At 37.0% G+C, this 14,921-nt stretch overlaps 1 protein-coding gene across 8 annotated transcripts in view; it reads left to right on the top strand.

Annotated features, from left to right (window-relative positions):
• Sbf2 (SET binding factor 2) overlaps window positions 1-14,921 on the top strand; it is a 349,435-nt gene that overhangs the window by 209,281 nt on the left and 125,233 nt on the right. For all 8 annotated transcript variants that reach the window (XM_076550122.1, XM_076550109.1, XM_076550106.1 and 5 more), the window contains 2 exons: window positions 10,241-10,445; window positions 13,821-13,930. In XM_076550122.1, coding sequence (XP_076406237.1) covers window positions 10,241-10,445; window positions 13,821-13,930 — 315 coding nt within the window. The remainder of the gene's footprint in view (window positions 1-10,240; window positions 10,446-13,820; window positions 13,931-14,921) is intronic.

The raw sequence follows: 14,921 nt of genomic DNA, 5'->3' as shown, positions 1-14,921 counted from the left end.
GTTTTAGAGGATGTTCTGTGAGGTGCTTAGAAGAAACTATATTCTTTTGTGTTTGGATGAAATGTTCTGTAGATATCTGTTAGATCCATTTGATTCATAACATTTGTTAGCTCCATTATTTCTCTGTTTAGTTTTTGTCTGGATAACGTGTTCATTAGTGAGAGTGGGGTATTGAAGTCTTCCACAATTATAGTGTGTGAGGTTCATTGTGTGATTTGAGCTTTAGTAATGTTTCTTTTACAGATGTGGGTGCTCTTGTGTTTGGGGCATAGATGTTCAGAATTGCAATGTCCTCTTGGTGGATTTTTCCTTTGAGTATAAAATGCCCTCCATCTCTTTTGATTAATTTTGGTTTGAAAGTCTATTTTGTTAGATATTAGAATTGCTACACCAGCTTTCTTGTTAGGTCCATTTGCTTGGAAAATCATTTTACTCTGAGGTAATATCTGTCTTTGATGTTGAGGTGTGTTTCTTGTATACAGCAGAAGTATGGATCCTGTTTTTTTAACTCATTCTGTTAGCCTGTGTCTTTTTATTGGAGAATTGAGTCCATTGATATTGAGAGATATTAATGAGCAATGATTGTTAATTCCTGTTATTTTGGTGGTGGTGGTGGTGGTGGTGGTGGTGGTGGTGGTGGTGGTGGTGGTGGTGGAGTGTGTGTGTGTGTGTGTGTGTGTGTGTGTGTGTGTGTGTGTGTGTGTGTGTGTGTGTTTCCCTTTGGGTTTTGCTGGTGTGAGATTGTTTATGGCCTGTGTTTAGTGGGTGTAGTTAGTTAACTTCTTTGGTTTTGAGTTTTCCTTCTAGTACCTCTAGGGCTAGATTTGTGGCTAGATAGTGTTTAAATTTGACTTGTTGTGTAGTACCTTGTTTCCTCCATCTATGGTGATTGAAAGTTTTGCTGGAAATAGTAGTTTGGGCTGACATCCATGGTCTCTCAGAGTCTTCAAGACATCTGCCCATGCTCTTCTAGCTTTTATAGTCTATGTTGAGAATTCGGGTGTAATTATAACAGGTCTGCCTTTATATATTACTTGGCATTTTCCTCTTGCAACTTTTAATATTTTTTTCTTTGATCTGTATGTTTAGTGTTGATTATTATGTGGTGCAGGGACTTTCTTTTCTGGTTCAATCTATTTGGTGTTCTGTAAGATTTGTGTACCTTTGTAGTCGTGTCCTTCTTTAGGTTAGTAAAATTTTCCTCTCTGATTTTGTAAATATATTTTATGGGTTTTTGAGCTAGGAATCTTCTCCTTCTCTTCCTATTATTCTTGTGCTTGGTCTTTTCATAGTATCCCAGATTTCCTGGATATTTTGTGTTAGGAATTTTTTAGATTTAACATTTTCTTTGACTGATGAATATATTTCTTTTATTGTATCTTCAATTCCTGAGATTCTCTCTTACATCTCTTGTATTCTGTTGGTGATGCTTGCTTCTGTAGTTTCTCTTGGCTTACCCAGATTTTCCAATTCCAGAATTCCCTCAGTTTGTGTTTCTTTATTGCTTCTATTTCAATTTTCAGGTCTTGAATAGTTTCCTTCACCTTTTGGTTTTTTTCTTGGCTTTCTTGGCATTCTTTAATGGATTTATTGATTTCCTCCAACTTTTTGTTTGTTTTTTCCTCAATTTCTTTAAGGTATTTTAAAATTTCCTCTTTAAGGACCTCTATTATCTTTATAAAGTTGGTTTTAAGGTCTTTTTGTTTTTGTGCTTCAGTTGTTTTGGAATATTCAGGTCTTTCTGTTGTAGCATAGCTGGGCTCTGGTTGTGCCATGTTGCCCTTTCTAATATTGATTGTGTTCTTACACTGGCATTTAGGCATGTGGGCTTGTAATGATTTTAGGTCTAGGTGTTGATTTCTGAGTTTGTCTTTGTTAGATGGGTGTTTTGTTCCTTTATTTCTGTTTTATCTTTGGTTTTCTGATTTTTGTGGCCTGAATTTTTGGTGATCAATGTGACCTCCAATCCAGTAGGAAGTCACTGTCCAAGTTGGTAGCTGGACTTCTGGTGTCTAGCTTGGTCTTACTTACATCAGGGGGTCTCTGTTCTCCTGACTGGTGTGACTTGCACCTGAGCAGCTGAAGTCTGCAGGCATTCTGGGTTGGGAGGTGAGGTGGGGGTGGGGAGGGATGGGTCTTTGGGAACTGAATCTAGGGAGTGGGACAGTTCACCTGACAGGCAGGTTACTCACCTGTTCTTCTGACTAGTGTGGCCTGCACCTGAGCCAATTATACATTCTTAAGAGTGAATGTAAGTCACAGCCAGTGTCTTTCAGTTTTTAAAGTGGTTATAATGAAACTTTGCATTATTATGTAAAATAAAAATTGCCTTATTTGTTAACTCTTTGAAATGCACTTTACATTTCATGAGTCTTTACTAGGCTTTTTAAAAAAGTCTAATTAGCGAGAAAGAGGAGGGTTTATATGAGCAAGAATTGTTGAAACCAAGGTTGGATAAAGCACAGGGACAAATAGCCAAACGAATGGAAACACATGAACTATGAACCAAAGGCTGAGGGGCCCCCAACTGGATCAGGCCCTCTGAATAGGTGAGACAGTTGATTGGCTTGATCTGTTTGGGAGACATCTAGGCAGTAGTACCAGGTCCTGGGCTCGCTGCATGAGATAGCTGTTTGAAACCTGGGACTTATACAGGGATACTTGGCTCAGTCTGGGAGGAGGGGACTGGACCTGCCTGGACTGAGTCTATCAGGTCGATCTCAGTGCTCGGGGGGTGGCCTTGATCTGGAGGTGGTGGGAGTGGGGGGGGGGGCTGGGGGGAAGGGGAGGGGGACATGAAGGGGGAGAACAAGGGAATCTGTGGCTGTTATGTAGAACTGAATAGTATTGTTAAATAAAAGAAAAAAAAATCTAATTCAGTTCTATTAATTTAGTTGATTCCATTCATCCAGTATGTACTTATCAAATACTTACTAGTGTCGAGCATACTTTAGGCACATGATTCTCCTAATATCTTTCAGAAAAGATCAACCTGATGATTGAGAATCTGGGAGTATTGTGATAGATTGTTGTCATTCCTTCTAGTTGTAAGATTCTGAAGTTTTTGACAGTCCCAACATTGCTAAAGTATAAAAACTTTATGAAATTAAAACAAAACAAAACAAAAAGCAGACCACTGTGGTAAAGTTACTTTCTTGGGTCATGCAGGAAATTGGGAAATTGGGGTTAAGGAGAGGAATCATGTCAGTGTATGGAAAGTAATCCACATGAAAGCCAATTTTGCTACCATGTCAAAGTCACATTTCTGAAATTCCCCTTTGGTAAGTAGGAACAAACAGATAATTTTACTGTTTGATTACTCTTGGCTTAAAATTCACAAAGGGTGATTCCATTCAAATGTTTATAAATACTTTATTGCACTTAAATCTGGTATGTGTGTCTAGCTTGTCTTCAAAACCCATTTCAGGATTTCAAAGAAGTCTTGATTTTCCAGTTTCTTCTCATCACTCCTTTATTTTGCCCTTTAATGAGGTTTCAGGCATGTGAGTTCTATGAATGGAACTAGAGTTGGCTGCTTTTCTTGATTCCTGGAACTTCCTAAATAATTAAGAAAAGTGCTGGTGACTTCAGTACCTTGGAAAAGTGGAATAGAGGGGAAGACTAAATACATTTGAATCAGGTCATGCAATCATTGGTAGAGTTTATGCCATAAAAATTAGTGTATACACATCTATACAACTTTTCCTGTTTTGTGCCCAGTTGATAATACTGAAAGCTGCCCTCTACCTTTTAGTGTCTGCACGAGCACTTATTTTCCTACTTTATCCCTGTGATTCCAGACCTTATATATAAAAGACCTTGTAATGAAATGCCAGAATAATTAAGAGTAGAATTTTATGAAACTTCATTTCAAAGTACTAGAAAATCAGTTGAAATAAGACCCTTTAACTCTAAGCATAAGCTCCTCTGTCTGGTTTGCTTGTTCATGGTCAATTTATTGTGATTTGATTCACACAGAATAAAAATTTTAATGTACACATCTATACATTTTGACAAGTTCAATATGCCACTAGCCCTATAGTAGATACCTATAACATTCTTATCACTCTGGAAAGTTCTTTAATGCCTCGTGGTAGTTACATCCTCCTATCGCCTCAAATGCTTGGTAACCATTGGTATGTTTTCTATCTCTGTGGTTTTGTTTTTTCCACAATTCAATTGTTTTGAATTTGGCTTCATTCTCTTAATATGTATTTCAAATTCACCCATGGTCACACATAGCTGGAGATATACCTCTCATTTCTGAGTAGCATTCCACTTATGGATTACCTAACATTTATTTCTCTGTTGACCAACTGAAAAACAAATTTTGGCAATAAAGAGCATCTTGAATATACGTGTATTTGAAAAAATATAAATTTTATTTCTCTTAGATAAATACTTAGGACGAAGATACCAGGATATCTGGTAACACAACATGTAACTTTGTTTAAAACTGCTGATTGTTTTTCTAAGTGTCTATAGTATTTTGCATTCCCACTAGCAGAAATTCCCATGAGAGTTTCATTTGCTTTATATCTTCGGCAACACTCAATGTCATCATTTGCTAGTTTCTGTTTCTTTGTTTTTCTTGCAGTCATTCTCATAAGTGTGCAGTAGTATCTCTGTGGCTATTGTTTTAATTTCAGCAGGTAAATGTGTATTATCTTAGCTAATCATTATATGCAAATGCTGCCTTAATATTTGTGATAAAAGTAATTAAGAATAGAGACTCTCCATCTGGAGTCATTAAAGTAATGATTCTCAAAAAAACTCGGCCCTCCCACTGTATTTAGAGACATTGTCATAATGGGCAATATCAGAAGATACTTTTGGTTATCATGGCTGGAGAGGCCTTGTCATCTAGTAAGTACAGGCTTTTTACAATACATGAGGACTCTCCATCCCCACTGTAAACAAAGAATGGTCCCATTTAAAATGCCAGTAGTAGTAAGATTGAGAAGCACATCCAGTGAAGGTAAAACAGTCAGCATATTAGATGGGAAATCCTCAACACCAAATGCATTATGTTAATTAAGAGACTGTGATACATCTGAGTGATCCTTGAAAGGCTTATCAAGTTGGAAAATCAAGAATACTTCACTCTATCCTTGAAAGGCTTATCAGGTTGGAAAATCAAGAATATTTCACTCTATCAATCTTACATACTGCTAGGCAGCTCAAGAGTCCAATTATATTGGTAGTATTTAGTGATTTACATCATCAATAATAATAATGTCTTCAACTATATTTGGGAGGATTTGTGTGATCCCTCAGAGTGCTAGGTTTGAATAGTGCACATTAAACAATTTTAAGTATCTGAGCTAATCTTGAATATTTAGTATCCTCTAACAAAGTTACATTGATTTGTTATTCACTGCTAAGTCAAGTTTGTAGGATGAATTTTTTTTTCCTAGTGTGGCTATTGCCTACTTGGGATTCCCAGTGAATCTTAGGATTTTTGTTTTGTTTTGTTTTGCCTTTATTTGACATGTATGCTCAGCCTTCTTTTCTGTAAAAGCTATATATAATCTCATTTAGTCTGGCAAAGGAAGAAAAATTGATGTTCCCCAGCTATATGGTATAAATGTGTGTAATTTTTTTTCAAGGCTGAGAAAAACAGTGAGTTTCTCCCTTTGTGTACTATAACAGGATTATAAAGACCATGTCTTGAAAATTATCATCAGAATTTAAAATTTACTTCCAATGGTAGGGCTGAATTTATCCAGACTTTCTCGGGCTGTTCATTCTGGTTGACTTGCGCAGAATTGTTTCCATGTTACCTTGTTCAGTTGTCTAAGGCTTTGGTTATTACTTTGTATTTACATTTCTCTGAACCCAAGTAAAAATTTGTTCATTGGTTTAGACTCTGAGGAAATAATGGATTTCCTTGTTTCAGCAGCAAAACTGGACTACAGTTTTTAATTAAATCTATAACCTAAGGAACCAGTCAAAACCCCTTGACAGTGAGAAGTAAAAGTAGATATTTCTAAGACCCCCTTGAATACATCAAATCTAACTTGAGCTTCCTTTCCTTGCTGTCCTTCTGGGTCCAAGCATAGTTTCAGATGACACATGTGGTCCTTTACACTTAACATGCTGCCCATTAGAGGGCAGTAGTGGACAGACACAGCAGCCAGTGAACCAGATAGTAGATTTGCATCCTGTAAACACAGAATGTGATAATTTAGTAAATTTCTCTAAGGTCTGCATTGTAATGTAGAATGTTTCTGCAGCTGCAGATAGGATCATCTTGAACTTTTAAATGGGCTTTTAAAATACTTGTTGCATGGATTTGGTTTACAGTTTTTCTGATTTTGTTTATAGGAATACTGTTAACGAGCAACACCTTTTCTTTAATTAGTGATTTATGTGTAGACTACTACTGCTTCTTTACCACAAGTGCAATCGCTATTGTTACTAACATGTAAGTAGTTGGTGTTGCAATCTTAGAAAGGAAAGGAATGCATTTCATTTTAAAACATGCTATATAAAAACATATGTACCTAGTGCTACCATATTTTCATATCTAATCTTGTTTCTGGGCTGTCTGTTCAATTTGTCCATTTAACCCTTCACTAATAGTTGTAAGTTTGTATAGGTTTGAATACATCTGGAAACCTTGACTTACCCATTTTCTCTCTGTTGTTGGTCAGTTCCCTGTTACTGGGACGAAATAGCTGAAACAATGAACTTACAAGGAGGAAAGATTGATGTTGATTCTCTGGTTCAGATACTTTAAACAATAGCTTCTAGACCCTGATGTTTTGGGCATTGGTAGCATAGTTATCATGACTAGTGTGCATCTTACTGTGGCTAGGAAGCAAAGACAGGAAGGGGCCAAGGGGCCAATACCCCCATTAAGTGTGCATACCCTCTTATGTAACTTCTTTCCACTGGTCCCTAACTCCTAAAGATTTTAGCACTCCTAAGAGCACCAATGGCTGGTGACAAAGCCTAGCATATGAGCCACTGGGGGGCATGTAAGATCCAAGCTATAGTGTTCTTCTGAACTTCCTTGACTTTTTAGGAGTCTTTGTTCTTTCCTATAAAAATAAACATGCCATGTTACAGATTTTGACTAGAAGTGCTACATGTCCCTTTTGTTTTTCTAAACAACCTTAAGTCATTGTTAGAAAAGGTAACAGAGATACTAAGAAAAATAAAATGCAACTCAGAGATACTTGTATTATTACGAAAGGGTTTTCTTTAATGTTTTAAAAGTTGTTAAAATGAGGAGGCTAGGTATATGGCTCAGTGGGTAAAGCCCTTGTCAGGCAAACCTGACAACCTGAGTTCAGATCCCCAGAGCTCATGTAAAAACAAGACACAATGGTGTGCAAGTCCATAATTCACTTCAGTGTGTGTCTGTAGGGAGATGGAATGTAGAGACAGGAGAAATACCAGAAGCTTGCAAGCCAGCTAGCCTAGCCTACCTACATAGAAGTAAACAAGAGACAATGTCTCAAACAAGATGCAAGGTAAGAACCAACAACCAAAACTTTCCTCAGACGTCCACCCACACTCCTTAGGTGTACACCCATGCTGATGCTGATACACATGTAAGCATATATACACACAAAAAAATATTTAAAAGTTGTCACGATGACTATTATTACTTCATTTGAAATAGAGTGCAGAGGGTTTTTTTTAATTGCTACAAAACTAAGTCAAAATAGAAATAGTAAATATAATTAATGGATTCAGGATTCAAGATCCTTATGAATTACCTCTCCAGACTAGAAAAACTATTCCACTATTTTATAAAATTGTTCATTAAATATTTTGAGAATATATGAATAGAAATCATGCTAATGATCAAAGCAAGCAAATGTACTACTTTTTGAAGAAAGTACAGAGAATACAGACAAGTGATGTTTGTGTTAATTCCAGGTAGAATTTTATATACAATTTTGCTTTCTCAAGGAAATTTGTAACATAAGCCTGATTATCTTAGGTAAAGTTATTTATCTAGCATCACATGTTGAGCAGTACAAGAATGAAAATATGGTGTTTTGACCCATAAAAAAAGCAGTCTTATTTCCATTGTGTTTTGAGAAATGTTTACTGTGTCCTCTGCCCTAATCTACCTTTTTCTTTTTCTGGGTCTGGGCAACATAGCCAAAAAGAATTTGGGGGAATAGTTCTAATAGGTGGTGACAGTTGACCATTTTTAACTGACAAGAGCTTGTTATAGGATACTAATGAGTTTAGTCTACACCATGAATAGCATAGGTTCAGTGGAAGTAAGGAATTTTCTGGTGGCAGAAGGATAATAAATGCTAGAATTGGTCTAAAAAAGGTTGTAAAGCAGCCTTCCCTAGAGAACTTTAGAGAACACATAAATTCCACTCTGCTCAGGATTTGAAATAGATCCTCCTTAACTCAATGCTAGATAAAGTTTCATGCTGGCCCTAGAATATTAAAAATATTAGCTGGTAAGGTTAGGGAGTGTCGCTCACTGGTAGCATATAGAAAGTCTTGAGTTCAATCTCCTGCACCAAAAACTTTAAAATAATTAAATCATTACAGTTTTGATGTGTGTCATTGTTTCCCACTTGCTAGGATACAGTGGGAAATACTTTAGTATCTTCTTCACATCTCTCAATTTTTTCCTGCAACAGGTATATAGAACAGGACAAATAAACAAAACAAAATACAGCAACAACAAAAAAACCTCTTTAATATGGGGCTGGAGAGATGGCCCAGAGGTCTTGTAAAGCACTGGAGTTCAGTTTCCAGCACCCACATTAGACAACTCATAGCCACCTAGAACTCCAACTCCAGAACAGTCAATGTCCTCCTCTGGCCTCTGCAGGCACCTGCATGCACATGCATACATGTACACAGAAACACACATACATATACACAAAGCAAAATAAAATGGTTTAAAATTTTTTAATTAAAAATATCTTTTTAATTAAGCAAAACATTGCTTTTGTTGTGCTTCCTTTGAGTAAGACAAGGCTAAACAATAAATAAAATCCATACTATGTGAAAAGGAAGGTAATGGATGAATTAAGGGAGGCAATATAATTTTGGTAAGGTGTCCAGAAAGGATGAACATAAAAAACACAAATTCAGAGGGAATGGAGAAGTATTCTGGACCAAGGGAACAGTTGTGTGCCAAGGAATTAAGGTAGGAACAGGAAAGCCTGTGAGCCCTGGCTCAAATGGATGTAGCATATAGTTGCATAGAAAGGCTAGATCTTGCAGTCTCATTAATAAATTTGGGGTTCACTCTGTTGAGGAGGCCACTTCACTGAGCAAGGTTGTGTGGTGAGATGTCATGTTTTTAATGAAGTCAGTATCTTCACTGTTGGAAGATGGAAAAGGGCAGAACCAAGGGAACTAGATATACTGGATAATATAAGAGCTTTTGGCTTAACTAAATTGAGAAATAGTCAGATTATAAATGTACTCTGAAGATGAAGTCCATAAGAGAAATGGATAATTGTTTGTTAGAAAAGGGGATTAAAGATGACCAATCTTTCCACAGAAATGATTGGGATATATATATATATATCCCATATATATATATATATATGCCATTCACTGCAGTGATCAAGACTGAGTAAAATAGATTTATAGATAGACTACATTTTAGATCTAAATTGAAGATGTTATTTTAAATCTTAGTGGAAATATTTTGTGTAGATAGTTAAAAAGAAGACTGTAGAAGAAGACTATAGAATTGGAGAACACTCAGATTAAGAACACTGAATCAAGCCAGGCAGTAATGGCACACACCTTTAATCCCAGCACTTGGGAGGCACAGTCAGGCAGATCTATGAGTTCAAAACTAGCTTGGTCTGCAAGTGAGTTATAGGACAGCCAGGGCTACACAGAGAAACCCTGTCTCACAAAACAATACCAAAAATAACAACCCCTCCTCAAAAAAGAACATTGACTCATTGATATCTTTATGATTAAGAAGTAAATGACTGGAAGTGATCTCGAAGGGATTTAAGTGTTAATAGAGTAAAGGGCCAAGGATTGAGCATTGAGGTATTCACATAATTAATGCAATCAGATCTAAAATCTAAGCAAGGGACATATTCATGGAAGAAGACCAGCTGTCTCAGAGATTCTGGTATTGTATATATATTGGCATGTATATGAATGTATAACCACTCACCTGATTCCAGTGTGTAACTCGGTGCTCTTCTATTTTTCCTATTTTTCACTGTTATGTTAAATATGTTTACTTGGATACTTTCATTTGTGTCTGATGCTACAGGAGAATCCAAACCCCCATATGGCGTTTCAGAAAGTTCCACGCCCAACAGAAGGATCCCACCTGAGAGTTCATATTCTTCCTTTCCCAAAGATTAATGAAGCCCGGGTTCAGGAACTAATACAGGAAAATCTTGCTAAGAACCAGAATGCACCTCCTGCTACAAGAATAGAAAAGAAATGTGTGGTGCCAGCAGGTCCACCTGTTGGTATGTATTTGTGTGTGTGTGTGTGTGTGTGCGTGCGTGCGTGCGTGCGTGCGTGCGTGTGTGTGTGTGTGTGTGAGAGAGAGAGAGAGAGAGAGAGAGAGAGAGAGAGAGAGAGAGGAGAGAGAGAGAGATGTGTGTGTATGTTTGCTCCTTTCAAAAATAAATCTTTTATGAAATGGGGTGGTGGCACATTTCTATAACCCCAGCATGCAGGAAGCTAAAGCAGGATTACTCCAAGTTCTAGGCCAGACTTGGCTATATAGGGAGTACAACACCCACCTAGACTACACAGTGGGACTCTGTCTCAAAACCACAAGAGCAAAAACAAGCTGTGTGTCCTTTTATCAAAATACAAGACACAGCAAAGGAAGCGTATGATTTTATAAAATGAACAAGCTCATGAACTGGAATCAAAGTACTACCAACACTCAGATACTCCATCCACACTACCTCTCAGAAAAAGTGATAATTATCTGACTGCTGCCACTGTAAAATCTATTTCTTTCTTAAAACACTTTACTGAACTGTAGTTCACATATCAAAAGTTCTCCTGGAAGTATATAGTGTGGTGACTTTGAGTAACTCACAGTTAACTCTACCATTATCACTGTTTAGTTTAGAGAACATTTTCTTAAGCCATTTAAAAACATTCTTCTGTACCTGTTGTCAATGATTTCCTACTTCTTTCCAGAACTACCTTCTCTCCAGGTTGGAGAGTAATCTACATCCTGTCTTTGTGAATTTGCCTTTTATGAGCATTTGTATAAATGGAATTTTGTACCATGTATTCTTTTGTGACTGACTTACTCGTTTAGCATAATATTTTCAACGTTTTTATGGCAGCATATGTCAGTATGGCATTGCTTTTTGTGGGTGAATAATGTTCAACAGTAAGGGGAAAATAACATTCAACAATAAGGGAAAAATATACATTTGACCTTTTTAAATCATTCCTGAAATGATAGACATTCGGTTCTGCTTCAGGGCTTTTATGAATAATGCTGCTGTGAACACTGGTGCACACTCTTGTGTACATGTGTTTTCAGTTCTCTTGAGTACATTCCCAGGAAGGAACTGGGGGTGGGATCTGATATCTGTGTTTTTAAGAACTGACCCTCCTTTCCACAGCAGTTGCCCTTCTTATACTTTACCAGCAATGGGCAAGAATGTGACACCCCCCAGCACCAGAATGCTCAGCAGCTTTTTATGTTTGTTGCCTTTTCTTCATCTTCTGTTAATGTCTCTGATGTCGTGTATGGTGGCACACACCTTTAGTCTCAGGAATCAAGAGTCAGACGCAGGTCCATTTCTGAATTTGAGGCCAATCTGGTCTATGTAGCAAGTTTCAGGGCAGCCAGGGCTACATAGTGAGTCCTGTCTTTAAATAAAAGGGTGTGTCCAATTTTAATTTGAGCTATTTATTACTGAATTACTAGAATTTTCTGTAGTTTTTAAGTGACTCCCTTACCTGATATCTGATTTGTAAATACATTCTCCTCCTTTGTGGACTGTCTTTCTTTTTTCTTTTTTTTTTAATTAAAATTTTAACTTAATTTTTTATTCCTGTTACTACTATCACAATTTACAGGACAATATAGCTAATGTAATGAAAAGAAAAAGACAAAGCTACAACAGATAAAAGACCTCAGGAATGTATTTAATTGATACTACATTGCAATCAATAGCTGCACTTTTTGCAAACTGTAGCTATGACAGTCCTGAACAAGAAGGGTTTCCTGTTTAAGCTGCAGTAATTTTTCTGACTGGATTATCATTCCTTTATTGGCAGATTTTTACAGTTCCTATAATATGTTTGGAACAACTGTCTTGAAGTAACCTGCCACTTTCCTGACAACTCCTTATTCTCTCCTGCTAAAAACTGGAGCCCTTTTCTACTGGTTTTTTTTTTTTTTTAAAGTCTTCTGCTACCATATCCACCACTTCCACCACCAGATTCATAGCCATCATGATAGGGACTGCCTGAGCAAGTCATTATAGTTTCCACAACCTCCACAGTTACCTCTACCAGAATTTCCTCCTTCATTGCAACCATCATATCCTCTTCCTCCACCACCAGATCCACCACCTTGGTTTCCACATCCTGGTCCAACACTACCATAGCCTCCTCTACTACTGTAACAATGACCACCAGTGTAGTTGCCACCATCACCTTCAAATCCATTTATCTACCATTACCACCACTACCTCTGCTGCCGCCACCTCCACCACCATAGCTTCCTCTTCCACCAAAGTTTTCACCACAACCAAATTACCTCTACCACCTCCAGAGTTTCCTCCACAACCCATAAAGTTGCCAGATCCACCTCCATGATCTCTCTGTGATTTAGCAGACTGCATCTCTTGTTTAGAAAGGGCCTTTTTCACTTCACAATTATGTCCACTAATAGTGTGGTATTTGTGAACAATAATTTTATCAACTGTCATGATCATCAAAATTACAAAAGCAAATCCTCTCTTTTTTTTCCCACTCTGCCTGCCTTCCCTAATTTCTGTGTTTCGGTCTTGCCATACCTTTCAAAGTGGTCTCTCAGATTATATTTTTCTGTATCTTCTTTAATTCTACCAACAAACATTTTCTTCACCGTTAAATGTTAAATGGGCACCAGGCTTTACAGAATCCTCTCTAGACACAACTCTCTTAATTCCACCACTCACCCATCAACCTTGTGTGGCCGAGCACACATTGTACAAGAGTAGGTCACAAAACCAAAGCCCCTGGAACATTTTGTTTAAGATCTCTCATTAACACGCAGTCTGTAAGTGTGCCCCATTTCTCAAAATGTTCTCTTAAGCTATCATCTGTAGTTTCAAAGCCCAGACCACCAATAAACAGCTTTCTCAACTGTTCTGGTTCCTTTGGATCATGGCCCTCTAAAATATTTTAAGACTGGGCTCACCTCTTCAAGTTCAAGTTCAATATGAGACTGAGAGGAAGAGTTGAGGCTATGGACTGTCTTTTTTTTTTTTTTTTTTTTAAACTGAATCTCATCTCTTCTTCCCTAGCAGTTGAAGGAGATGTATTAAAATCTCATGACTGTGGAGCTCTTTCCCATTTTAGCTCTAGCTTAGCATTCTGGGTATATCTCGAAGTTGATTTGTTAGATGAATATATATTTGCAAGTGTTATACTGATTAATTTGCCTCTTCATTGTTATGAAATGTGAACTAAGTTGTATCCTCCAAAGGGAAAACTTAGTCACTTTAAGATTATTACCATGACCAACATATAGTATTTTTTCTTATTACATGGCATTTGTTATTTTAATTTTGCCCAGGATTTAAAAGATTAGACTAGTCAGTGTATAATTTATGTAGTTTTAATTTATTTGTGTTTTCTTTATATTCTTCCACTAGTTTCAATAATGGATAAAGTGATAACAGTTTTCAACAGTGCACAGAGACTGGAAGTTGTTAGAAACTGCATCTCATTCATATTTGAAAATAAAACTTTGGAGACTGAGAAGGTAATAAAATAACATTTTTCTATTTAATATTTTCCCTTTAGAATTACATTTTGAAGTTGGCAAGTGACCTGTTCTCTAATTCTCTTTTGTCTTTTTAAGCCATTTTAAATGAATAGTGTCCAAAATTTAAGACTAGTTCAAGCCTCTGCCCACAAGAGAATTTGGTAGTCAGTTTTTCTCTGTAGTTGTTATAAAGATTTAATATTATCATTTTAAATTGTGTGTGTGTGTGTGTGTGTGTGTGTGTGTGTGTGTGTGTGTGAGAGAGAGAGAGAGAGAGAGAGAGAGAGAGAGATCGCTATATACACATGAGTAGTGCAGAGGTGCCTGTAGAGACCATGGCATCAGAACCCCAGAAGCTGGAGTTAGAGTGTGATGAGTCATTTGATGTGGGTGCTTGGAACTGAACTTGTATCTTCTGCAAAATACACATTAACAGCTGAGCCATCTCTCTAGCCACTTTCTCTCCTATTTTAAAGCACGATTCTTTAAACCTTTTTTCACATACTTTATTTTATATATAATTTCTTCTCTTTTTTTTTTCCTAAGGAATCTAGTTAAATTGTCTAGAGCATACTAGAAACTGATACTACAATTTAAACGTGCCTCTTTGGGTTTTCTTGCTTTCTTCAATGAAACATGCTAAACATAACATAGCCTTTGCTTGGTGACTCATGATCACAGTTCTGAACATCTGCTACAAGGGGTTGGTAAACATGTACAGTTGCTTGCTACTATACTGAATAACCCATCATTTCTCACTTTTTCATGTTTTTGTTAGTCATTTATTTGTTGATTGATTGGTATGGTTTGGAGATAGATATATCTATCTCCAAATGGAGCAGGTTTTCTATTTGTTTCTCTTGCCTTCAGCTTTTGCATGCTGTTTCTTTCTTAGTTTGGTTTGTTTTGGTTTTAGATTTTTGAGACGATGTCTCCCTGGATAGTAGTCTAGATTGGCCTTGTTTTACTGACCCTCTTTCCTCAGCCC

The sequence above is a fragment of the Peromyscus maniculatus genome, chromosome 1, assembly GCF_049852395.1.
Source record: "Peromyscus maniculatus bairdii isolate BWxNUB_F1_BW_parent chromosome 1, HU_Pman_BW_mat_3.1, whole genome shotgun sequence".
In the NCBI taxonomy this organism is placed as follows: Eukaryota; Metazoa; Chordata; class Mammalia; order Rodentia; family Cricetidae; genus Peromyscus; species Peromyscus maniculatus.
The sequence above is the reverse complement of the archived record's forward strand: the minus strand, read 5'-3'. Positions and strand labels throughout refer to the sequence as shown.